The sequence below is a fragment of the Erythrolamprus reginae genome, chromosome 3, assembly GCF_031021105.1.
Source record: "Erythrolamprus reginae isolate rEryReg1 chromosome 3, rEryReg1.hap1, whole genome shotgun sequence".
In the NCBI taxonomy this organism is placed as follows: Eukaryota; Metazoa; Chordata; class Lepidosauria; order Squamata; family Dipsadidae; genus Erythrolamprus; species Erythrolamprus reginae.
In genome coordinates, this window is record NC_091952.1 from 102036808 (window position 1) to 102064186 (window position 27379).

Sequence of the window (27379 nt, forward strand, 5' to 3'; positions counted from 1 at the left end):
CCAGGGCCAGAGTTACACTCATCACCAGTACCCAAGATTGGGCTCACAGAGCCAGAACAGGGGACCGTTATTAAGCAACGGTCCCTCATTCCCCTGGAACGGCTAACTCTGTGGCCCCCGCCATATCTGCCTCTCCCCAGCAACACAGGGATATTCCGACCCCCTGCCACCCCAGAGATCGGTGCCCCTCCCTCTCCTGTCTCCCGGGCGTCAGGTGGGCCAGACATATCATTCACACTACTATCGATACACTCATCCATACCATATCCCCCCCCGCCCCCGCCCTCGCCCATCCAATCGTACCAGTCATTCGATTCGTAACCACAAGCAAATTTATCCCAATCATCCATTACTTAGAACCCTAATAACGTTAAAAATCAATTAAATTAATAATAGTATAAAATGATAGTTAATAACAATTTAAAAACACTAAAAACTGTTAAAAATATAACTATATACAATATACACTAAAATTATAAGTTAATATAGATTAATATAAAATTAATTTCGTTGATGGTATGAACAGATCTTAAAAATATTCTTCAATCATCAGTAATCAGTCAGTCCAGGCATGATGTTCTTCTGGTCTTCACAGGTCTTAGGTCTTAGTCTAATTTAAAAAGCCTTGATCTTAAAACTTTTCTCTCTTTCTGGGTGTCTTTTTAAAAACAGTCCACAAGGGGGCAGTGTTCTTCAATTCATCCACAGTCCACCGGGAGCATAGTCTTTCAGCAGTAGTATACATAGATCACAGAGATTAAGGTTAAAAGGGGGAAGAGGGGGGGGGAGGGAGTAAATAGAATAGTCCTCAGTTTTTTAACTCCCCTTGGCCCCCAGTAGCTCTCACCCACTGGTGCCAACGGGAGGGGGCTAACTTAATTGCCCCTAAATGTCCTCGTTCGTCTGTTGGTGTTACGGCTAGCTTCCGACACTGGACTCCATTCTTCCCCGCTGACTCTCTCTCTCTCTCTCCCCCGTATTGTCTCTGCCGCTCCCAATCATCACCATCTCGGCACCAGACCTCTCACCTCCGGAGTCGAGCTGGGGATCCATCTCAGTAGGGGACTCGGCTCCCTTTACTCCCCACAATTTCTCTCATCACCTCTCCGCCGGCGCCGCGAGCCTCCGACCTCTATCCGGTCCCGCCGCCATTCTCCGCGCCGGCAAGATGTTCCTCTGGTGCCGCGCTCTGTCAGCTCTCCCTCGGCACCCTCGACACCCCCTCAGCAATGGCTCGGCGTTCCTTCGTCCTCTCCCCTCTCTCCAGCAAGGCTGCATCTCACCGAGGTTGTGCCCTCTGCGAGGCTCCGCCAAACACCAAACGCCGAACGCCGCCGCCATCTCCATACCTCAACTGGCCACCTTTCCTTGCCGCGGTCTTTCTCGGCGGGCCCCCCAACAGGCGGGAAAGTTCCCGACCCTCAAGATCGCAGAAGTAGGGGGACAAAGTGGCTAGTAGGCTCCGACCCATCTCCAACCGTCTTAAGCCCGGATTGACCCATTTTCCTGATGATTCCCGTCATTCAGGGGAGCAGCGGACCACCATGCTCCTCACTGCTCACCTCACTATCTATCTATCTATCTATCTATCTATCCATCCATCCATCCATCCATCCATCCATCCATCCATCCATCCATCCATCTATCGGCTGTATGTTCCAGCATAAGTCTGGAATGACTCAAGCAATTTTAAACAAACTTGGTACACAGATGATTTACCCTCTGGAAACAAATACTGTGGGAGTAAGACACCCTAGTACCCCTTAGTGTGTGTGTGTGTTCCAGCATAACTCTGAAACATCTGGGCCATTAATGAGAGCGAGTGCAGCGTCCTAGAGTGGACATTGTCTATGATTCACTTCTGTCACAGCTTCCTCTAGAAAGCCAGCCATGACATTTGCCCTCCACTGGGCCAATGGGAAAGCACTTGATATTCCCTTCTCTTGACAGAAGGTGGCCCAAAGTGCCATGATTGTAGAAAGGGTGGGAAAGAGGAGTGCGTTGGAGGGGGGAGGGACAGGGCAGGGGTGATGGGCATGGGGGTAGGGGGAAGAAAGGCCCCTCTCAATGACTCCCTGTTAGAGGCAGACGACGCCCCCTGGTGGATTTGGGGCAAAGTGCCAAGATTGTAGAAAGAGCGGAAAGAAGATCACATGGGAAGGGGAGGGCAGGGGTGATAGGCATGGGAATAGGGGGCAAAAGACCCTTCTCAATGGCTCCCTGTCAGACAAATGCTTTGAGGTCTATAAATACCCGTGTAGCGCTGGGTTTTCAGCTAGTATTTTATAAAATATTGTACACTGAACCTAAACTAAGCTTGAAAAAGCCAAGTCATTATATGTAAACAGATATGAATGGAAGGAAAATCACATTGGTTTCCTATACCATAGAGCTTGCATTGGCTCTAATGAGGCAAGAGATGCAGACCTTTTAATTCCATAGTAACCTCATGAGATAAAGGTAACACAGGCAATTGGCCCATAAAAATGAGGTTTTCTATGACTGAATCCATTTCACCGAGTTTTATTTGAACCTTAGTCTTTGTAATTCTATTCATGAGATCAATAAATCTGAAAAGCAGGATGTTCCATCGCAGACATTCTCTTGCGTCTCCAATTAGTTCAGTTTTAATTACCAGGCAGCTCCATTAACTGGTTGTACCTTGTCGCTTAGTTCTTACAACTGCGTGCTAATTCGGTTGGAAATCACGCCTACGAAAAGAAAGGATCAAAAGAGACGCCCATGGCAATATGTCAGTACTTCTACAAGAGAGGAATTATCAGCCCTGGAAATGACACTTTCGATATTGACCCAGAAATTGAAACTGAACGACTCAAATCAGATAGATTGTTTCTGTGTGTGAGAGAGAAAGGAGAATGAGAGTGGGGTGGGCGGAGGTCAGAAAGAGAGACAACTTGAGCAAAGTCATAGTGTTTAAAAGCAAACACATAGTAATTTCCAGTATCATTACAATATAATGGGTAGACACTTCAGATGTTTTATTTGTACAGGAAGAAATTCAACTACTGCAGATAGTCCTCACTTAGCAATTGCTTCATTCAGTAACAGTTCAGAGTTACGACAACAGTGAAAAGGTATATTTAAGACCAATCCCTGAACTTGCAGCTATTGCAACATCCATTGTCACCTTCTTAGCTTGTTTCCAACAAGCAGAATCATTGTGGAAAATGGCAGGAAGTCACAAAAGTCATATGCCATTTTGCTTAACAACCTGAGGTGATTTGGTTAATGACTGCACTGGAACTGTCATGGGATGTTTCACTTTATGACTATATCACTTAGTAACTGTGATTAGTAAGTGAGGACTACTTGTACATTAGAGTCTTGTTTAAGTCATGAAAACTGCAGTAGTGGTGCTTCATTTAATTCCTTGCCCCATTTCACTCAAATGATGTCAGCTTCAGTCAGACCTAGTATATTCCATATAGATGTACATTGTTTATATCTATGGAGATTCTCAGTCATCCAGGTTATGGTTGTCCTGAAGGTGCTTTTTCAAGAAGTAACTGGACTTTCTGGTTTTTCTTTGAAGATGTTTTGCTTCTCATCCAATAAGCTTCTTCAACTCTGAGCTGAAGAAGCTTCATGGATGAGAAACAGAACATCTTGAAAGAAAAACCAGAAAGTCCAGGTGCCTCTTGAAAAAGCACCTTTAGGGTGTACGTGGTTTAGTTTCCAAGTGGCCTGATACCCTGCTGATAAAAATGGCTGACTCATAGCCCAGTGACTTTATTGTATCTGAAGCAGGTTCTTCATACTGGTAATTATTGAACAGAGTTAAGGGTGCATCTACTTGCAAGATACTGTAGTATAATCAAAATTGAAGCAATTGATGTCCCTCATCCACAAAAGTGTCTTGCCAACTCAACATTGCAAACATCACCAACACTAATTGGTGATTCAGGTTCATGGTGAACTTTACTATTAGGAAAAGTGAGGCAGTGCCCTCAGACTGTAGACATGTGATAGAAAGCATTAGTAACCTGTTGGATGACATAAATGTTTGCTGTGTGGATTATTTTGCGCTCTTACTTTTGCCCTGAAGTATTGAAGAAAATGTCACCTTACAATGCACTTACAAATCCAGTTAGTTTACTTGCCTGAGCCATTCATGTTTATGTGCTTTAGGCAAATACCGAAATATATTGGCTGACTACTGGCCTCTGAAACTTTGTGAATAAATTTGAGTGGACAGTCTTAACTGTTCAACATGAATATTGATTACTGAACATATAGAATTATTGGTAGTGTCTGTTATGAGAATTCAGAAGCATTGTGACTTATTTTTGGAGTTTGGAAATAGTGACATAAATAATAATCTCTTAGCGAACTAATGTAGTAAACATATGTGCACAACATTTCCAAACAGTACCAAAAGCTGAATTCTGTAAGGATATCTTAGCTTAAACCTCTAGGGTATGAAAGATATTAAAGGACTGTTGACAGATTGAGGGTCTTTTCTTGATATATGTATGCAATTACATGAACCAATGTGTAACATATACAAATAATTACAGTACAAGAACTTTCTGAATTACTGTTTCTTCATTTTATTCAGATGGAAGTAATTCATAACTGCATTGAAACATCATTCTACAGTCATAAGTAGAAGGGCCTGTAACCATAGAAATTAGGGTATTAGGGTACTGATCTGTGGATCAAGTATAAAATTTCCTTTTTGGGTTTATTTTTAACAAGCAGATATTTTCAGGGATTCTTTATCAAATAAGAATTCCCATAAGGCAGAGGTTCAGTAAATATATGCATTAAATTAATGAAAAAACATAGCTGCTTTTTTCTTGCAAGTATGAAGAAAGATTTTACATCTCGTATTATTTAGATAAGACTACTAGTGACCAGATTCCTTATTACTGATTTTCTGTCTTCCTCGTCTTATTAAATATTGAGTATTTTCTATATGCCGTAAAGCATCTGTCTTCCCATAGAGTGTCTTTATGTGGAGCCAATGCTACCTCTGGAAAATGGGACACTGAGGAAGACTCCTTTCAATTTTACTTTGGACTTCCAGAGGTGAGGAGAAATAAAAGTTGCTGGCATTCTTGAACATTTTTGGTAATGGTGAAATAAAGCTCCGGTCTCTGTTCTAGACTTGTAACTCTGACACTCACGTTCAAACTGAAGACCATTAATCTCCAGACTGTTCGACAACACAAACTCCCAGACTGCTATGATTTCACACTAACAGTAAGTACAGAGGTGGAGTCCTTGGAACTTTCTGAGCTTGGTTGTTTATGTGCAGATAAACTAGGAAGCAAGTAAAAAAAATTGAACTGATGAAGACTTGTAATTAGTCATTTTCTGAAGGGCAGGTTTGGGATGGGAGAAATGGGCCTAGATTGTGTCAGCTTCTTCTTAAAGTGGACTATTGCAGTATATACATTAGCAATTTAGAAGTAGAGAATAAAGTGAAATGATAACGCTGAAGCTAATCAAGAGGCAGGCACCAATGATTTATTGCTACCAGAGATTTGCCTGCCCACAGCTGCAAATACCCATTTGGTAAATCAGCTATTCTTTGTGTGTGTGTGTGTGTCCTACAATTCACATTAATTCTCGCGGTAACTCACCTACTCTTCTTTTAGTTAAGTTCAAAACATAATTCTATATAGTATTAGCTTTTTGACAATAATATTAACAGTAATATTAATACTTTTATTATGTGTGTAACTATATTGTAATTGTAAATTTTAAAATTTGTTTCTATTTATTTTTGGTTGACTGTGGCTGGCGATCAACTTGAATACTCCTCAGATGGAAAAGTGCAATAAAACCCAAATAGTGATAAGAATAGCAATATTTCTGAAACAATATTAAAAAGATGAAGACATTGGGTCATGTTCTCTTGTTAAGTTTTGTTCGAGGATTATTCAGATATAGTCTTTATTCTATTTCTCCACCTTATTTTTAAACTGCTTAGATTTGGGGGAGAATGGTACACTGACAGAACTAAACTAACTCCAAGCATTTTCTGTTGCTGGAGAGACGGAGTAACGACACGGACACCAGAGCTGGATTTAAAATTGGGTCATTTTTATTAACATAAATTTGCATAATTTATTCAAATATTTTGCATAAATTAGCATAAACAACTATGACCCGGAACTGGACCTGCAGGGTCAAACAAATACTTCCGGGGCGGAAATGACGTTATGCCAGTAAACATTCCTGGGCAACTCATGGGCGTATCTCGATGCAAGGTCCAGGTGAGGGCCAGGCCGTCACCTGTGACCTTTTCTGCCATGCTGTGCATGAGGGGGGTCCCACCGGCTAACCCGAATCGGGGAATTAAAGGTGCAGGACCCAAAGACAGGTTCCCCCCAGCTGCTCAGGCAGAAACTCCCTCCATGAGCTTGCAGAGAACCTGTCAATCATCCCCAAAGATGCCCAAGGGAGAACGCGCGGTTGCTAAACCACCCAATTTTCCGCCCCTAACCTGCCACAGGAGCGGGGGTCAGATCTCTATCTTGGCCCCCCGACTCCCCCCTCTATCTGCGCCAGCTCACGCAGAGACCGCTGCAGGTCCTGTAAGAAGATGGCGTTCCCCTGGTCAGACAGGTGAACGCCATCATTACGGTAAAGCCATGGCTTATCTATTGATATAAGGGGATGAGGTATTACCACTCCACCCAATTCTCTAACCGTTTTCCCCATAGCCCTATTCACCCGTCTCCTAGCCCGGTGAATGGCCCTAAGGGAAGAGGCATCCCTCCACACAATCCTAGGTAATATGTCTGACCACACCACCTGCGTGGTGGGCCAGACCTCACGAAGCCTTCGCAGGTCTTCGCGTGCCTGGATGAGCAGCGCCAGGCCTCCCAGCATGCACAGGTCATTGCCACCTAAGTGCAATACCAGCCACCTGGGTGCGGCCACAGGACGCTGCCCACCCAGACCCCTTTGGGCGCGACTCCAGGAGCCGCCCCCAATATTGCCGGGCGCAGCCACAGAATGCTGACCGCCCAGCAACGCCGGTAGGAGACCCTCCCACCGCATACCTCTCCGGCCCATCCAGGTAACGTTGACCCACCGCCCCAGGGACAGGTGGGTCCCGATGGCGCTCCTGGCTGCCGCGCGGCCGGCCCAGAAAATCATGCTGTGGCCACACAGCAGCGCCGTCGGTTTCGTGTTAGCCTGGGGACCTGCAAGAGGACACAGACACAGAGAGGTTACCTAGCCTAAGCCCTGCCTGGGATCCTCAGCGGGCCTAACATAACCCAAATATGCCGCTGACCGCCAGCGGCCGATCTCCCGAATCCGATGGGCCGGGAAACCAGAAAGTGCCGCGCTAGTGGCGGCGCCGATACGGAACGAATGCGTTCCATAACCGGCGGGATCCATGCCCACCTGGGCCATCGCCCTAGATACTAAAGCCCAGAATTGGAAACGGGTCAGAGGGGTACCGTCACAATGCCTAAACAGGTACCCCTGACCTGACCCCCTCATACCACAATAAAGCCGTAGGGCGGCCACCGGACACACCGACTGGTCGGTGGCCGCACTAAGTTGTAAGGCAACCCCTCTGTGCAGCTGATCCGTTTTAGACCTTCTCACTACAAGGGACACCCCCCCTTGCCTAAAGGTCAGATCAGCGAACTGGAAGGCCCGGAGCGAAGTGTCAGCCTGAGACGAAGCCATGGCCTCGCTGACCCGAAGGGCCCCAAAGAACATGACACAAGCCGCTGCCCTGAAAAGACGGGCCTCGTACAATGAGGAACACAGACTGCCAAAAACCACGTTGATTGATGACAGCTGCTCCACCGTCAGGGGCTGACGAGTGTCACCTGGGGCCCCCGCTTGCTCCCTAAGCCAGCCCTCCAGCATCTTCCGGATGCGAAAGTCACCCGAAAGATCTGCAAACCCCCCCGCCTTGGACAGAAAGGCGAGGCCGGCTAACCGGGACCGGATCGTCCTAACTGACAGGCCACGCTGCCTAAGTTGGACGCAAAACTCGGCCAAATGTTCTACAGGGACAGGCCAACTAAGCTGGTAACCCCTGCCCTGCCTGAACTCCCAAAACTCCTTACCTGCACGCTGGTATGCCCTGAGGGTGCCGGGCGCTACAGACAAGGAGATTGCCCGGGATGCCTCGCCTCTCCACCACTCTGAATCCCTCCCAGACTCCAGAGGTGGCTGGGGAACGCTTCTGGCAGTTCTCGGGCCCACGGGGCCAGGGTCCGAAACCTGGACAACTGACCACGGGACAAGGCATCAGCAACCCCGTTATCTAACCCGGGGACATGCTTAGCCAAAAACAATGCGTTTAGAGACAAGGACCTGTGCACAAAATGGCGGACAAGCCGCATGACCCTGTCGCTCTTTGAGGACAGGGCATTCACCACATGGACAACCGCTAGGTTGTCACACCAAAAGTGCACAGTCTTGTCCCTAAACTGCTCCCCCCAAAGCTCTAAGGCCACTATTAAGGGGAAGAGCTCCAGGAACGTAAGGTCCTTAACCAACGAAGTGGCACTCCATTCCGGAGGCCATGCCGACCAGCACCACTGGTCACCTAACACTACCCCGAAACCACAAGTCCCCGCGGCGTCAGAGCAGAGCTGCAACTCAGCTTCCAACAGAAGCTCGTGCCTCCAGAAAGACAACCCGTTAAATCTATCCAAAAAATCCCGCCACACGCCGAGGTCAGCCCTGACCCCGGCGCAAAGGCGGGTACGATGATGGGGCAAACGGAGCCCCTTCATCGCATCATACAACCTCCTGGAAAAAGCCCTTCCAGGAACAACTACCCGACAGGCAAAATTAAGAATGCCTGCCAGTTCCTGAAGCTGCCGTAGGGTCACCTTCCGGCAGCCCAGGACCTCATCGAGCTTCCGCTTAATCTTTACCAACTTCTCTAGGGGCAATCTGGAAGATTGCTCCTCTGAGTCCAATTCAATACCCAGAAAAGTAATCCTGGTGGCGGGGCCTTCGGTCTTCTCAGAGGCTAAAGGCACCCCTAATTGAGCACAAAGGGCTTCGAAGTCCCGCATCAAAGCAAAACATTGCTCCGAATGCGCAGGCCCCGCCAAAAGGAAATCGTCAAGGTAGTGAACGACCGTACCCAGGCCACTTTGCCTCCTGAGCGCCCACTCCAAGAAGGTGCTAAAACTCTCGAAAAGAGAGCACGAGACAGAGCACCCCATGGGCAAAGCTCTGTCCACGTAATAACCCCCCTCGAAATGGAAGCCCAACAGCTCAAAGTCGTCTGGGTGTATGGGGAGGAGCCGGAATGCCGACTTAATGTCGCATTTACCCATAAGGGCTCCCACCCCACACTTCCTAACCATAGTCACGGCTGCATCAAAGGACGCATACCGGACTGAACACAGCTCGTCAGGAATGAAATCATTCACTGACTCCCCTTTTGGAAAAGACAAATGGTGAATCAACCTAAATTCACCACTCGCCTTTTTGGGGACCACACCTAAGGGAGACACACGAAGATTCGGGAAGGGCGGCTCCGCAAAGGGCCCCAGGACCCTGCCTTCGGCAACCTCCTTCCCAATCTTCTCCCTAACAATGTCTTCATGACCAACAACCGACCTAAGGTTGTCAGACATGAAGGCCTTCCTAACACCCTGATAAGGGATCCTAAATCCCTCTGCGAAACCTAGCAAGAGAGCGGCCGCTCTCGAGCGAGGGTGGTAGTCGCCCAACCAACCCTCGAGCACCCCTAACTTAATTGGGCTGGGCCCCTTTTCCCCCAGCAGGTGGGGGAGGCTTTGGGGGACCCGAGCCTTTCTTTTCAATCCCCTTCTTGGGGCGGGGGCACACGGCTGCGGAATGGTTTCCCCCACAACTTCCGCAAGCGTGACGAAACCTGCAAATGGGGCGAAAACACGCCCCCTTTGCAGCGAACTCGTGACATATTAAAGAGGCACCCTTACTAACGGCACCCGCCACGGCCTTGGCCGGCGCGGGCGTCGCAGGCTCCTCCTCCATAAAGTGACCGCTATCGGTCCTATCACAGCCCTCCTTCCCTGACATATGAGTGGCCTGGAACCACAGGTCCGGAACCACCATATCCCAAGGCAAGTAGGGGTCATGGGCAATACGCATACGGAAGCCCTTGTCATAGTGCCTCCATATGGTCCCCCCATACTCGAAATGGGCCCTCGCTATTAGGTCGATGTACTTCAGCAAGGCACCGGCCCTCCCCGGCTGCCTCTGAATGACCACCGACGCAAAGGTCAGAAATGCATACAGCCACGAGCTGAAGCATTTCGTGACCTTTGTCTTTTTCACTTTCTCCCCAGGGACAACCTCCTTATCTTGTTTAGGGACCTCCCTGTTCAAGATGGAGAACAAATCAACGTACTCCCCCCGCCAGATTGCCTCCTTAACTGACGGGTGCAGATGGTACCCTAAAGGTGTGGCGGGCAACCCACAAGGGATGGCCCCAGGCTTGATGCTGGCGAACGGGTCCCACACCGTGGTGGCCCCCGAGCCCAGCACCCCAAGCCCCGGTGGATACATGAACGGGACCGGTGGCATAATGGCCGGTGGAGGAGGAATCCAACCCCCCACCCCCGCCCCAGGTGGGACAGGCACCCCCAGCGCCCCCACTGGCGGAGCTGGCGGGGACCAAACCTGACTACAGGTGCCTGCTGCCGCCCCCGTAAAGCTGTTGCCACCCCCCAAAGCTGGCGGGATGAACCCGGGACCCTGTATGGGCAGGAGCGGAGATGTGCCTGTATGTGGTGCCACCTCACCTGCCCCGTAAGGGGTAGAAGACATCCACGGTGGGCCCATCCTGGTTGGGCCCTGGAACGATGGCCATTGCCCAGGCTGGGCCATCTGTCCAGCGTGGCCCGTCTGACCGATGCTGCCCGCCTGTCCGGTGCCCGCCATCTGTCCTTCGTGGGCCACTTGCCCTGCTGGGGCCGACTCCTCTTCGGGGTCTGCGCCCCATGCTGCGGTGGCAGCCGAGGAAAGCCCCTCCGGGCCTGCCCCCGACCGCCACCTCTCCAACTCATCGAGCCGCTCCAGTACCCTGGCCCAGGAGAGAGAAGGGGACACCGCGGGTTGAGGGACTGTGGGTGTAAACCCAACCACCCCCCCCACCGGGATCCCCCCCGGGGGCCCCTCTGCCGCCGCCCGAGCCCAGGCAGACGGCCTGGCAGCCCTCCTAGGCCGCACCACAGGTTGGGCCGGGAGGGCCTTAGCTGGCCGCTTCTTAGGGGCCATTACAGAAAAATAAATCTATTTTTCACAAAAGGGGTAAAGCAGGGAAAAGCCACCAACGAACCCTGCCCTGCGTTGGCAAAGGCCTGCCTGGAGCCGCAGGCCTCCGCAGAAAAACCCCTACAGGAGGCTAATCCCACCTCCCCTCGGGCAACAAGGCCCGACACTAGGCCTTTATCCCAGGCCTCGAACCACCCTGGAAACACCGCAAGCCCGCGGGGCCTCCCAGAAGGCAGCACCACCCACCACCCCCAAAGGGCAATGAGGCTCCAAACCGGAGCGGAGTCCAGCCGATGCTGGCTCCGCTATCACTGAAAAGGCTCTTCGCTTGACAAAAGGCCACAAAATGGCGCCTCGCACGAGGTCGCCACCTAAAATGGCCGCCGGAGCAGACGAACGAACGTCTGCTCAGGAGCTTGGTCCGGGCGAAAAGGAAGAGCCCCGGGCCTGCTCGCCCTTATATAGGGCAAGCAGGCCCCGCCCGGACCAATCAGGGCCTGGCCAATCAGGCCCCGAATCTCCCGAGCGAAGTCTCGCATCGCGAGACTTCGCCCGGGATTCAAAATGGCGGCCGCCATGAGGGACCGTGTCTCCCGGTCCCTCCAGCAAAGCCTGCCTGCCGGGTAAGTCCGGCGCTGCCCTTTTCTACAAAACATGCTTTTTATATGCCATCACTGCTTCAAAGTTATACTTCAAGCTAACTATAAGACTTTATGGCTTTTTTGAGAAGAATAGTAGATAGATAAATAGATGGATGGATGGAAAGTAGGTAGGTAGGTAGGTAGGTAGATATAGATTTTGATTTTATTACCAAGCATTAGGCATAAACTATTCAGATTCTATCTGAACTAACGAGTGTTTAGAAATAAGAATAATAGCATCTTTTCTTTCTCCACAATATCTACAGATACTCTTTGATAACAAAGCTCATAGTGGAAGAATTAAAATAAGCCTAGACAATGATATTGCCATCAAGGAATGTAAAGACTGGCATGTTTCTGGATCAAGTAAGCTTAAAAAACATACTTTTGTTATTAATTATTTAGTGCTTATTAGGTTTTATTGAAGGCCTAGTGATGCATGAAGTTAAATATAGTATTTGCTATGTTCTGTAGTAACTATATTTTTTTAAGTATGTTTGTCAACTGAGCACGCAATTTGAATATGTGTGTTACATCATTTCACCTATAGTCCTTAAAAAAGTCTCTTTCTATATGGTTAATATTTACATTACTGGCGAAATTCAAAATTTTTCCCTACCAGTTTGGTGGGTGAGGTTTGGTGGGCGTGGCAAGGAAGGATACTGCAAAATCTTCATTCCCACCCCACTCTGGGGCCAGCCAGAGATGGTATTTGCCGGTTCTCCTAATTAGTCAAAATTTCCGCTACTGGTTCTCCAGAATCTGTCAGAACTTGCTGAATTTCACTTCTGATTTACAGTATATTAGAAGGGAATTCCCCACAATGGGAAATTTGCCCCAAATGCAAATAACTACATAACTTGAGGGAGGAGGGGTCCTCTTTAGACTATCAAAAGTGTGAAGCATTCATTCTTTTTGATGGCTTTGAATCCTTTAATTATCCACCTCTCCCTGTATTGAAAAATGAAGTAAGATGGAGGCCTCTTCTCCATTATTAGCACTCTCTCAAGGCAATTTCACAAAGAAAATTTTCCCTCAGACACAAATGAGTATGTGTTCTATGAGAGTATCAGGTTAACTATTATGTATAGACAAGTAAATCAATCTTTTTTTTCCCAGTACAGAAGAATACCCATTATATGATGATCTTTGATGGTTTTGTCATACTGACATGTCTTGCATCACTGATTCTCTGCACACGATCTGTAATTAAAGGAATTTATCTACAAAGGGTAAGCTTATGTTTGTCAGTATCTCTTAATAAATTTAATTGCAGCTTTTCAATAGCAATTTCTCTTTTCTTGCCCTCTCACGTATCCTAGGAATTTGTGACTTTTTTCCAACATCACTATAAGAAAGAAGTATCTTTCTCTGATCTAGTGGAATTTGTCAATGGATGGTATATCATGATCATCGTTAGTGACCTTCTTACCATAGTTGGTTCTACATTAAAGATGGAGATACAAGCTAAGGTAAGTGACTTGAATGCTGATTAGATGACCTGTGTTCCAGTTTTGGAAGTCCCAATTGAAATCTTATTGACCAACCTGAATTTTGTTATTTTTATAGTTCACTTGAGTCTTCAACTGGGGAAAATGGTCACATTGAGAAAACTGCTGCTCCAGAGAAGGCATTTTTCTAGCTGTATATTTTACCTATCCATGGTAATATCATTAGAAATTAGAAATGAGCAGTATCTGTGCATATCATCAAAAGTCTATTAATTTGCTGTGCAATGCATTTGTGCTCTTTGTCCACCAGGAAACAGCCCTGACATTTTTAGCCCATTTCTTTTTAATGGAATAAGGTTTACTCACCTCCCAAGAACGGTCTCCTAATCTAGCAGAACTTTATGTCTCCCATCTCAGTGTCAAAAGAAAAGAAAATATGGTATCCCCAAGAGTTAAAATGAATATAAAAGGTCCTTTTTTTATGGGCACCCCAACTGAAATTCCATTAGTGTAATTTATTGAACATCATCTTAATCTTCATATAGAGTCTGACAAGCTATGACGTCTGCAGTATCCTGTTAGGAACTTCCACCATGCTTGTGTGGCTTGGAGTGATCCGCTACCTCAGCTTCTTTAAGAAATATAATGTAAGGATCTTCTGGAACACTCATGCTCTTGGTATTCTTTTCTGTTATTACCTGGCAATGCTGAATGTCTTTGGAAAGTCTAATGAGCATCTCTGGGTTTTTCTTGGGCCTTGTTTTTCAGCTGCTTATTTTGACTCTCCGTGCAGCATTGCCCAATGTCATTCGATTTTGCTCCTGTGCGGCTATGATCTATCTGGGTTATTGTTTCTGTGGCTGGATTGTGCTGGGCCCATATCATGCTAAGGTACTGTGAGTTGGATGTTTGTCATCTAGTTTTGTATCTGAAGGGTCTTGGGCAAATGTTAACAAAATGAGCACGCTGCCAAGATATCTGAAAGGGCCAGTTTATCACTTTAGTTATGTAACTATACATGATCACCAGAATATGGAGTTGTCACGTATAGGTATATATTCTGCATTATCTGAGGCATTGATGCACATTAATAAAATATTGTAATATCCAGAGATTTTCAAGGGCTGGTATTGAGTAAAACGTGTAACATTTATTTGCAGTTTACTGTATTTGACCAGTATTTTTTAAACAACTTGAGCAAAAAATGGAAATAATTTTCTTTTCTTTTGTCTGTTTGTTCCTGAATATTTGTTCTCTTCTAGTTCCATACCTTGAATATGGTTTCTGAATGTCTTTTCTCTTTGATAAATGGAGATGACATGTTTGCTACTTTTGCAAAAATGCAACAGAAAAGCTACCTGGTGTGGCTGTTCAGCCGGATCTACCTCTACTCTTTCATTAGCCTCTTTATCTACATGGTTCTGAGTCTCTTCATTGCCTTAATTACAGACACGTATGAAACAGTGAAGGTACATAAACATCACTATAGGATGTTACGTTTAATTTTTGAAATGTGAATTTCCAAAAGTTCTGAAATAGTTTTCTGAATATCAAATGATTTTGTTCATTTCATTATTCTCTTGTGGAAACAGAGATATTCTACACCTTTGCAAGAATTCAGCATAACATCATGACATCATCATACAAATGACATAGAGCTCTGATAAGTTCATATTTACTGCAAGTAAGCAAAAAAGGGCCATTTGCATGATGACATCATGATGCAGTGTCATCATTTATTCAGTCTATGTCAAACTCACAGAGTCATGTTACCGTCATATAATGTATTGCGATGTTTCCCCCCTTTGCGGAACTGGGGTGGGCTTGGCCTGCGCATAATGCATCCAAATCACAGGCCATCTGTTCCATTTATACCATAGCTGAGTGATAAGTTTTTTGTATTTAATTTTTTTTGTTAGCATGGTTTATCTGGTTCTAAAGAACTGAGCAAGTTCTTTAGAACAACCAAGACTGAAGTTTAAGGCTATAACCTATTGCTTAATTTCCCAACTCTACTTTAATCTGAACTACTATGCTTAATTTCCCTTGGGCAAGAGGACATGTACTATGATAACAGTTGTTTTTCCCTTCCCATTGCCTATAATATGAGGGAATCTCTTCAGAAGATAGTTTGGGTGCTCCAACTTCCTAATGTCCTCTGTAGGCCCTAAAGACAAAAAAAATATGAAAAGCCCTCAAGCACTCTTCTTGCAATACTGACATGAGAAGACCCCAGGAACAAGACAAGATTTTAAGTTAATGTTATGTTTATATTGAATTACAAGGATATTTAATTCAACACAATTCCTATGATTTTTGTTGGTTTTGATGCAAAGTTGTGTCTAATCCATTGTGGCCCCATGGACAACATTCCTTCAGGCCTTCCTGTCCTCTACCATCCCCTGAAGTCCATTAAATATCACGCTGACTGCTTCAGTGACTCCATCCAGCCACCTCATTCTCTACCATCCCCTTATTCCTTTGCCCTCAATCTCTCCCAGCATTAGGCTCTTCTCCAGTGAGTCCTTCCTTCTCATTAGGTGGCTAAAGTATTTGAGTTTTATCTGCAGCATCTGGCCTTTTAAAGGGCAGTCAGGGTTGATATCTAGGACTGACCGATTTAATCGCCTTGCAGTCCAAGGGACTCGCAGAAGTCTTCTCCAGTGCCATATTTCAAAGGCCTTGCTCCCTCTCTATTATTTTATTACTGCCTTAGCAGCCGTCCGCATCTTCAGGTAGCTAACGTACGATTTGACAAAGCAGATTTGGCTCTGGTTAGCTTTCATATTGGAAGTTGAAAAAAATCTAGTGCTGTGGGAGGTTGAAAACCCATCCTGGAAGGTGGCAAAACCACATCACTTTCTTACCATTCCTGGGCAATAAAACTGAATGGATGTATCCATGTAAATCACAAGGAGTTGGAGAAGGTGGCTTTGCTCTTTGATTTCAGAATTTTCCTTTTCTCTCATATGAAAAAGTATAATTTGGCAGCATCATTTGGAAGACATCTGAATATTTCCTCCAAGGCTACTAGAGTCTGCCTGGAATCCTGAGGCTCAAAGTTGTGTTCCCCTGTCATTTCTACCAGAGTTTAAAGACCGATAAAATGCAGATTACAAGTCCACCCTAATCTCCCAATCTCTTGTGGAAACTTGGGGGAAGGTGGATGAGAAATAGGGTGCAAGAACCTCACTTTTCTCCTTTTTAATAGCTTCTAACTCACCAGGAGAAACCTGACCTTTCCTATTTTTCCTCATCCCTCTTTAAAAATTGTGTTTTTCATAGCCATATAATATCCACTGGAGTTGTACTACATAACAACTTTTTTTTTTTTAGCATTACCAGCGTGAAGGCTTTCCAGAGACAGAACTTCATTCATTCATAGCCCAGTGCAAAGACCTGCCAAACTCTGGAAGATACAGATTAGAAGAGGAGAGTCCTATAAATATTTTCTGTTGTTGTAAAAGGTTGGTGACTAAAGGCCTGGGTGACAGATGCATCATCTGACAGCTTGGTTTCTTCAATATTAAATTAAGTTGGCTGCTGTGAGAACAGAAAGCAGGTTAATAGAACATCAGTGTTGAATCTAGTGAAACTGTAGGCACTTTCTCATAAGCCTAGTGACCCTACACTGGTTTGAAAGCTGCTCTGGATTCCCATGATCCCCCAATGTCATAGATAGATAGATAGATAGATAGATAGATAGATAGATAGATAGATAGATAGATAGATAGATAGATAGATAGATACCCATTTTTCAGAATTGCAAATGGTTAAAAGTGAAAGCAATTACTGATTTATTTTAAACTTTCTGAGGGTTGAGGAATAAAGATACCAGTGAACCTTTAAAATAATGGTGCATAAGATAACTTTGGTATTAGTTATACTTTTGTATAGTGAGCAATTGTGATTATCCCCACTAATTCTTTGGGTTTTTTTAACAGTACAGTTTCTAACCTTGCACTTCTTATTCAGGGTGACTTATTTTTATTAAAATTATTTTCTTTAGATCAATAGATCTTGTTTGATTTTATAAAATGGGACCATTTTGATTTCTTTCTCTTTATTATATTTTTGTGCAGCTAGATAACATCTCTGTACCTTTCCCCCTTCTTTTAGGTCTTAATAAAAACATTGGCAAAAATTGCTGAAAGTAGTTGGAGATTCTGGAGCTGGACAATCATCACAGATTCAGTAAGAAATCATCAAAGAGGAAAGAAAGGAATGAAGGGAAAGAGAGACAAAAAAAGAGAAAAAGAGAAAAAAGAAATAGAGGAAGGAAGGAAGGAAGGAAGGAAGGAAGGAAGGAAGGAAGAGGAGGGGGGAAAGGGAGAAAACAGAGAGAGAGAGAAGAGGAAGGAAGCACCACAAACTGTGGTTCTAGACATTGTTTCAGAAGACACTTTGAAACAACACAGCAATTTAGGGCTGGAAGACATCTAGGAGGTCATCTAGTCCAACCCCCTGCTGCAGCAGGAAAGCTTACACTGTCTGGATTATTTTGGTGCCTCTAACAGAGAGAACAATTGCCAGAAAGAAGAAGGAGTTTACTAGGACAAGGCTGCCATGCAGAGGAAGGCAGAGATAGCCCTTAACTTATGACCACAATTGAGCCCAATTGAGCGTTGTTAAGTGAGTTTTGCCACATTTTATTCAATCCATGACATCTCTTGGCTCTAATAGTGATGTGCAAACTAGGGAAGTAAATCTGAAGGCATGTGGAATGTTTTAATGTACAGAAGTCAGAGTTAAATGTGTGGCAGAGCGTGAACTCTGAGTATGTTTTTTCCAAACGCAATAAGTGAGATTGAATATGTATAGTTTCAGAAGAGGTGTGTTTGTGTGTGTGAGCGCACGTGTTCATGCACATACAGTACACATAGTAGATAATGTATATTTTTGTGTGCCTGTATGTAATATGTAAGTCTACATATGGCATATATACATAGGATTAAATAAAATAGTTTGCATGCTGAGTAATAGTAAATAGGGAAATTGAGGCGAGGAGAGGTCAGACACCCTAACCCTAACTAACCCTTGATGTTAGTGATGTCAAGTTGGCCACCCTGACCCAGTCACATGACCACCCAGTCAAATAATCACCAAACCATCCCACCTCAGTCACATGACCACAAAGCCGCTCCCACCCAGTTATATGACCGACAAGCAACTTCTACAAATTAAGCCACGCCCACAAAATTCTCCTCATCCAAATTTCAAAGCTTCCAAGCACTGTGTGAACACATGAATAGCATGGTCTGAGTGATCAGGGTTTGTTCCTGCTCCTTTTAATACTAAAAGTAGATGAGACCATTAGGTGAGGTCATTTGGCAGGTGTAGTATAGCGTTATGTGGTCCCTTATGGGCTCTTTTCTTTCAGCTTAACCTAGAATGAAAGGAACGGAAGGCTTTCTTTGCTGGTGCCCAAATACTAGCTATCATGGCTGTAGAACCAGGAGCCAGCCCAGAATTCTGCTTTCTAGAAAAATGACTTGGGAGGAAGGCTTCTCCTGGCATGGAGATGATGTGCTCCATTTCAGGAGGGGTGAGCAGAGCATGGCTTCTTCCCTTTCAGACAAAGTGGCAAGGGGCTTGTGCTCCTCTCCAGCATCTTTGCTCAGCCGGGGAGGTTACTGCGTAGGAAAGCAAGCAAAGCTTCCTATCCTTGGCACGGTGTGGCTTGATGGTTTGGTAGTGCTGCAGCCTGCTTTGGACTGCCTATGCAAGGCCAGATCCATTTTGGTGGTCCATCCCAGGTACCTTACGGATACAATGGATTTCTGGTGACAGCCTGGTTTACCAGTGATCTTGTTCTATTGCCACAATTGCTTCTGAACAATAAATGTGTGTGGGTGGCTCCTTGGTTTGTTTGTAATATTATTATTATTATTATTATTATTATTATTATTATTATTATTATTATTATTATTATTATTTTATTAGATTTGTATGCCACCCCTCTCTGAAGACTTGTAAATTTACCTTGTTATTCAAAGTAAATAAATCTGATATGTTTCTGTGGTGTGTGTGTGTATGTGTGTGTGTGTGTATGTGTGTGCAAGTGTCAGGCAATGGCCAGCTGCCAAATAAATGGCTTTTTGAGAATCAAAACCAAACAAACACACCAGTTCATAAGGAGATTTCAAGCTTTATTAAGTACCTGTAGGAGGCAAATTAAATGGAGGAAATATCAAGTCCAAAGATCATTCTATAGTTGCTGGGAACTCCAGTTCAAGCAACAGAGATATTCTGTGGCCCTGGATAAGCCGTGGTCTGGTCTTGCCATGACCCTGGAATTTGGGTGCCAAACTTTAATTAAAAAGTTGAAATTGGATTTCAACTGCAAAGCTCAGAGCTGAAAGGGCAATTTCATGGCCCTTCAATTGAAATCCAGTTGAAATCCAATTTCAACTTTTTAATTAAAGTTTGGCACCCAAATTCCAGGGTCATGGCAAGACCAGACCACGGCTTATAACTGTGAGATGGCCATGGAAGTCTGAGAACTCTCCTCATAAGGCAGCACTTCCCTTCCACAAAGGCTGTACTGTTATGCTAGCAATGTTGCAGTCAGGGAAGCAATCCTGATTTTGGTTGATTCCTTTTCACCTTCAAAATGTCCAGCTTTCAATTTGGCTTTTCAATGCCAGATACACATGTTTCTCTGTATCAATTTATACATACAGCTGATTTGATTCCAAGCAAACAAAATGATCAACAGTGAAGATCCGTTGAAAGTAGTCCAAAAGAGTGCAGCGCATGCCATAACTTAGCTGACATTGGACAAATCTTCTCCAGTAAGATTTTATATTCCTTGTTTTTTTTTCCTGGGAAATGTGAGGTGGGTTGAAGTCATCAAGGAAGATAGGTAAAGTACCTTTGGAAGTACATTCATCTTAATTACTGAGATCCCTAACAGGGATATTTGTAATTTAGAACATTTCGTTAAATCTTTCTGGATATCCTTTAAAAATTTTGGGTAGTTGTCTTTTTTTATCGAAGTACATTTGGCTGTAAGCCAAATCCCCAGATACTTAACTTTTTAAACTGATTTAATTTCTATCCTTTCCTCTAATTCCTCTATATGTTTCTTGGACAAGTTTTTAGTTAACATCTTTGTTTTATCCTTGTTGATTTTGAGCCTCGCTACTTTTCCAAATTTTTCCATTTCCCTTAACAATTCCAATCCCGAATTTAATGGTATGATATAGACTAGGTCATCGGCAAAGGCTTGTGTCTTATAATGTTGCTCCTTAATTTTCAAACCTCTAATATCTGGATTTGTTGTCACAAAGTTCAATAAGATTTCAATGTACAAAATATATAGTAGCGGAGAGATTGGACAACCTTGTCTAACTCCTTTTTCAATATTAATTATATCTGTCTTATCTCCATTTATTATTATATTAGCTGTTGGCCTGAATATATAGTTTCTATAAAATTATTAAATTTATCTCCAAAATGCATCATTTTAATTAATGTCATTAGAAAATCTGGCTCCTAGCTTGCAAAATTTGCACCGACAAATCCTTCAAAACCCGGATCGAGGCTCCTTTAAAAGTAAGGTTAGTAATTTTCCTTAACTCTTTGTAGACTGTTTCAGCTGCTTTTTCTGAGAGGAATTTAATTACGATGTCTCGTTGATTCCCGTCTCTTCGCGCTCCGAAAACCCAATGTGCACGTTCTATTTGATGATCCTGAATTTCAATCTTATACTCCTTATACCATTGCTGAATATTTTGGATCATATTTCTGCCATCGGCAAAATCTGCTTTAAATCCTCTCAGACGTAACTTTGCTCTTCTTAATCTGTCTTCCAGCATATTTATACGTTGGCGGTCCTGTTCCCTTCCTTCTTCTATCTTTAAAACCCTAATACCCTGGGCTTGCTGTTCTATTTTCACTTCTTGCTGTTCTATTTTCACTTTTTGCAGCTCGGTCTCAGTCTTAGCCACCACATCTTGCATTTCTTTTAGCTGCTGACCGACCATAACAAAAGTTTTAATCAAAGCGTCCATTCTCTCTGTCAGTTCTGCCCCAACTGCCTCCGCCATTTCCCTCCCCCAATTAACTTATTGTTTACTCACAGTTCCGAATGGAAAGCAGGCTGTTTTCCCGTTGTTTCTGCTCTCCCCCGATAAGCCCAAGGTATTTCCAGGTTCCAAAGTTTTAGCTTTTTACTTAGTCCAGTTTATTTGAGACTCCAAGAGGTTCAATGGGGTTTAAAATCCAATGTTTATTTTTTTCATTTGAGGAGCGTTCAGCGTTCAGCGGAGCGTCTACATTCCTCAACGCATACAAAAACACCTCCTCAACTGTTCTTCAATCTTCTCAGAAATTTCATTTTTTTCTTTGCAAAGTTGCTTATTTTCCTTTACAAGTTCGTTAATTTTTATTTCTAATTCTTGTTTTTCATTCAGGAGTTTTGAAATTTCCATTGTCTTCCTGCAAATAATGAAAACCAGAGAGAAATTAGCCCCAGGGTTTTTTTTAACTTGAATTATCAACCTTTTTATTCAATTTTTATTAAATACACATTAAAAATACCTTATGAAATTATGAATGTCATACAGACAGGGTGAACTTAATAGGATTGTACAAAGATTTGATGAACTATGTGAAGACTTACGAGCCTTTCCTCTGTAGTTTCTGGTGGCTATCTAAAAATTTCTCAACTCCACTGCAATTTGTAATGTTCTCGGCAGAGCTCCTCATTTTTATCAATATTTTCAATTTTTTGGAATGTGGTTTTTTCAATTTCAATTTTCATTTCTTCTTTTTCTGTTGTAATTTTTTCTATTACTGCCATTTTCCTGTAAAATATAAGGACCAGAGAGATATTAGATATTAGCATTAACATTTCTCACCTATGCAGTTCTTCTTTCAACTCATTAATTTCTTGGAGGAGCTCTACTTTCTTGATGGCATCTTTTTTCATTTTTGTGCTGAGACTTTCATTTTCTTTTATTATTTTTTGAATCTCGTCTTCTTTCTCTTCACAAATTTCATTTTTTTCTTGGCAAAGTTTCTTATTTTCCTTAAGAAGTTCATTAATTTTTATTTCTAATTCATTTTTTTCAGTCAGCAGTTTAGAAATGTCCTTTGTCTTCCTGCAAATAATGAAGACCAGAAAGAAATTAGCCCCCAGGGTTTTTTTTAACTTGAATTATCAACCTTTTTATTCAATTTTTATTAAATACACATTAAAAATACCTTATGAAATTATGAATGTCATACAGACAGGGTGAACTTAAGAGGATTGTGCAAAGATTTGATTAACTATGTGAAGACTTACATATATCTCTGCTCCCTCACTCTCTTCAAATCAGCATCTGATATTTGCGCTTTTGTCTGAACAATCTAGAGAAGCCAAAATAGATCATAAGCCTTTCCTCTGTAGTTTCTGGTGGCTATCTAAAAATTTCTCACCTCCACTGCAATTTGTAATGTTCTCGGCAGAGCTCCTCATTTTTATCAATTGTATCCATTTTTTGGAATGTGATTTTTTCCATTTCAATTTTCATTTGTACTTTTTCTATTGTAATTTCTTCCATTACTGCTGTTTTCCTGTAAAATATAAGGACCAGAGAGATATTAGCCCTCTTGCAATATAGAGGCGGGAGGAGTGGAGGAGCCCATATCTAGGGTGGCACAGGGCCGGAATATCCCGGTTTTGCTGGGGAGAGGCAGATATGTTGGGAGACATGGGGTAGGCTGCTCTCGGGGAACAAGAGCTCGCTGCTTGAAAGCGATCCCTTGTTCCGGCCCCATGAGCTTAGCTCGGGGTACTGGCGACAAGCGAATCTCGGACATTAGGCTCAGGCTGTTGATATTCAATGCCAGGTCAGTTGTAAATAAAGCTCCCCTCATCCAGGATTTACTCCTAGATGAGGAGGCTGACCTGACATGTGTTACTGAGATCTGGCTGGGCCCAGAAGGAAGAGTCCCTCTCTCTGAAATGTGCCCAGCTAGGTTGCAGGTGTGGCACCAGCCACGACCCCAGGGAAGGTGGGATGAGTGGCTATTATAGCGAAAAAGACCTTCAGCCTATGCAGGCTCGCTGCTCCTGAGATTACGGGTTGTGAGTCCCTCTTTGTGAAGTTGGACCTAGGGGTTCAGGTGGGCTTGTTGCTCATGTACCTGCCTCCCAGCTGCGTGTCAACAGCCCTACCTGCGCTACTCGAGGAGGTAGCTGGGCTTGGCAGTGGAGTTCCCCAAGCTTATTGTCTTGGTGGACATTAACCTGTTGCTCAGAGAATCCTCTGGATTGGTGCAGGAGTTTATGGCTACCATGGCAACCATGGACCTGACCGAAGTAATTTAGGGTGCAACTCATGAGGGGGGCATGCTCCTGACATGGTATTCCCCACAGAGCAGTTGAGCAATGATCTGAAATTAAGGGTCTTAAATATGTTGCCTTTGTCATAGTCAGATCATTTTCTGCTACGGCTTGATTTAAAGGCTTCAATCCTCCTCTGCAGGGAGATGGAACTGATTAGGTGATTCCTTCCCAGGTGCGATGGACCCAGGGGGCTTTCAGAGAACACTTCCATCTGCTGGTCCATTACTCTGGGGGGAAGGAACCATCATCTTTCAGCTGTGGCACAGTCACAGTCGCTCATGCTCACAGTCGCTCATGCCTTTATCACCTTGAGATTCAACTACTGCAATGCTCTCTACATGGGGCTACCTTTGAAGAGTGTTTGGAAAATTAAAATTGTGCAAAATGTGGCCGTGCAAATGGTCATGGGCATTCCTAGACATGCCCATCTTTCTCCAACACTACGTGGATTGCATTGGTTGGTGATTGGTTTCTGGACACAATTCAAAGTGTTGGTAATGACCTATAAAGCCATACATGGCATCGGTACTTGGCGGTACTTGTGGGACCACCTTCTGCCGCATCAATCCCAGCAATTGGTGAGGTCCCACAGAGTTGGCCTTCTCCAGGTCCCATCAACTAGACAATGTCGTTTGGTGGTGCGTAGGTGAAGAGCCTTTTCTGTGGGGGCTTCTGAATCAGCTCCCCCTGGAGATTTGCTCTGCCGCCCCCCACTTCATTTATGCCACCAGGCTTGGGGCAGTTAGATCTCAGTCCCCCTGGCCGACCAAATGTTTGTATGGCTGTTGTTTGAATGGGTATGACTGATTTTTAACATAATTGGGGTTTTAGATTGTCTCTATAGTTTTAATTTAATTGGATTTGCTATTATATTTGTATTGTATTTGTTTTTATATGTTCTAAGCCACCTCGAGTCCTTGGAGAAGGGCGGCATATAAATCCAATAAATAAAATAAATAAAATAAAAATAAACATTTCTCACCTATACAGTTCTTCTTTCAACTCATTAATTTTGTGGAGGAGCTCTAATTTCTCCATGGCATCTTTTTTAATTTTTGTGCTGAGACTTTCATTTTCTTTTATAATTTTTTGAATCTCGTCTTCTTTCTCTGAAGTAATTTTCCTGTAAAATATCAAGAGCAGAGTGAAGTTAGCCGCCTTAGGTTTTTTACTCAAATTGTAAAACTTGTTTAAAATAAAAACTAATTGAAATATTGAAGAAACGACGAGAAAGTCAGGGTTGCTATCCAAAATTTTCTCACCTCCTCAACTTTTCTTCAAAGTCTTCACAAATTTCATTTTTTTCTTGGCAAAGTTTCTTATTTTCCTTTACAAGTTCGTTAATTTTTTTTTCTTCTTCTTGTTTTTCATTCAGGAGTTTAGAAATTTTCATTGTCATGCTGCAAATAATGAAGACCAGAGAGAAATTAGCCCCCAGGGTTTTTTTTAACTTGAATTATCAACCTTTTTATTCATTTTTTATTAAATACACATTAAAAATACCTTATGAAATTATTAATGTCATACAGACAGGGTGAACTTAAGAGGATTGTGCAAAGATTTGATGAACTATGTGAAGACTTACATATAATTCTGCTCCTTCACTCTCTTCAAATCAGCATCTGAACTTTGCACTTTTGTCTGAACAATCTAGAGAAGCCAAAATAGATCATAAGTCAGGAATATATTTCCGTAGCAGCCCACTTGCTACCCCTCACTACCCAATCAGTCACACTGGGCTTTCCCCCCTCTTTTTATGATATGAACTATGTCTCGGTCATGCACACTCAACAGGTTCCTTATGTACTAGATTGCTTACCTGATGGGAACGCAACTTTATGCTGGGCTACAAAAAAAAGTAGTCTTAGTTAATTTCTTTAGGAAATGTAAAACACAGTGGTTCAAAACAATTGTGAATCATCTAAATTTTATTTCACTACTATTGGTTTTGTATGTGGCCAAAGAAACTAGCTAATGTAGCAAAGAAGGAACCGACCAAGAATTAGCATCAGCTCTGATAATTGCCATTCTTTTACAGAAATTACAAATAAACTAGTCTGTATAGATGTGTGTATGGATTTCATATATGCAATAGAAATATACAGCGAACATATATACTACATAAAATATGCTGCATATGCATTATTAACCATTACCAATTGTGAAAAAATCATTTATTTTCATTTTTCTCCTAATTATATTCTAAGGTGAGCTACACATTATATACCTCAGCATGTCTTTGTGCCAGAAGAGGAAGTCTCGAACTTTCTTCTTCCGGATGCAAAATACCCTATTTTTTAAAAGCAAACTGACAGTGATTAAAGACACTAATTTTTCTATCAACAATTCTAAATGATATTAAACATTGTTTCCTCTTCAAATCTGGGGTACCAACTATATCTCTGCCATCTAATCTTTGACACATGCCTGGAAATTCACACTACTGAAAAAAATAACATTTTACTATTCTTCCAAAACTGAAGAAACTTCTTGGATTACGGTCTAAAATTTTTCAAAAAAACCCCCAAACAAACAAAAAGGAAAGTCCAGTTTCTTCTCGGTTGGATGAGTTCCTGCTGTTTTCCTAACAAGATTTTTCAGAAGTGGTTTGGTGTTGCCTCCTTTCTAGGGGTAAGAAAAGGTGACTGGGTCAGGGTCACCCACTTGGCTTTGTGCCTAAAGTGGGGCAAGGAATGTCGGTCTCTGGGTGCGCAGAGTGATGCCTTAACCACGATACCAAACTGGCTTTCTTGGGTTGCTAATGCAAGCTAACTATGTATTTCAAAGGTCAAAACAAAAACCTAAACGGTCAACTGAGGATAAACAGAAATCACAATTCATATTCTGTCTGTCTATCTGTGTTTCTCCAACTACCTACTGTTCTTTCTATCTATCTGTCTGTCTGATTGACTGTCTCTCTCTCTCTCTCTCTCTCTCTCTCTATACTATCTATCTATCCCTACCTAGCTACCTGCCTAAAATTTCTATATGTTCCATCACACATTTACTGTGACAGCGTATGAACAAATGTTTTCTCTTACCTCCTTTTGGAGACGTTTCATGTTTTCTCTTAATTTTGTCAACAAATTGTTTTCCATCGCAAAATCAATAATGGAAACTAGAAGACAAAGTAATAGGTGAGAATGCAGAACAGCCTTGACATTTTTATTTCCAAAATTGGAATCTAGACTTGAGAGACAGTGTCCAGAATAGCACATAATTTTAAAATTATATTTGCCCTCTAATTCCTCTACTCTGATCCTTTAGGTAAGGTGACCAGATGTCCCACTTTTGGGCAGGACAGTCCCAATTTTTAACAATTTGTCCCACATCCCGCAGCATTTTTTAAAAGTCCTGATTTTTTTTTTTACTTCCAACTTGACATCGCATCATGGCAGGGCAGCCTCCAGTGAACTCCAGGGCTGTTCTCTGCTTTTGACCTTTTTTGGTTGCAGCTTGGAGAGCCTCCACAACTTAAAGAGGAACTTCCCGTGTATCTGTGGTGATCCCCCAGAAAGCGAGAAATACCCTCAGGACCACAGCTGATGCAGCTGCCTGACACTTAAAAGGGAAGCAAGAAATAACAGCCAAAATAAGCCAAATAAGGGACTAAAACGATGGGGATTGCGGATTTGTGGAAAGGTTTGGAGTAAGAGGTGGTAATAGTAGAATGACTTGGAGAGAGGAGCCCTTGATGCTGTCTGGTTGGATTTGTTTGATTGTAT

At 43.4% G+C, this 27379-nt stretch overlaps 1 protein-coding gene across 1 annotated transcript; it reads left to right on the plus strand.

Moving 5' to 3' along the window:
* Positions 1-1168: 1168 nt before the first annotated feature.
* Positions 1169-27200, plus strand: LOC139165363 (mucolipin-3-like). Its single transcript, XM_070748553.1, has 11 exons — positions 1169-1435; positions 2674-2855; positions 5130-5226; positions 12131-12217; positions 12989-13096; positions 13187-13336; positions 13861-13962; positions 14084-14206; positions 14578-14784; positions 16652-16782; positions 27110-27200. The coding sequence occupies exons 1-11, from the start codon at positions 1169-1171 to the stop codon at positions 27198-27200; spliced, it is 1545 nt and encodes a 514-aa protein (XP_070604654.1).
* The last annotated feature ends 179 nt before the right edge of the window (positions 27201-27379 follow it).

Excerpts from the sequence above, each read along its gene's own strand:
- LOC139165363 (XM_070748553.1), top strand. The coding sequence starts at position 1,169 with ATGTTCCTCTGGTGCCGCGCTCTGTCAGCTCTCCCTCGGCACCCTCGA. Across the intron at positions 13,097-13,186 it reads AAGGAATTTATCTACAAAGG|GAATTTGTGACTTTTTTCCA; the intron begins GTAAGCTTATGT and ends CACGTATCCTAG. Across the intron at positions 16,783-27,109 it reads ATTTTCTGTTGTTGTAAAAG|CTTGGAGAGCCTCCACAACT; the intron begins GTTGGTGACTAA and ends TTTTGGTTGCAG.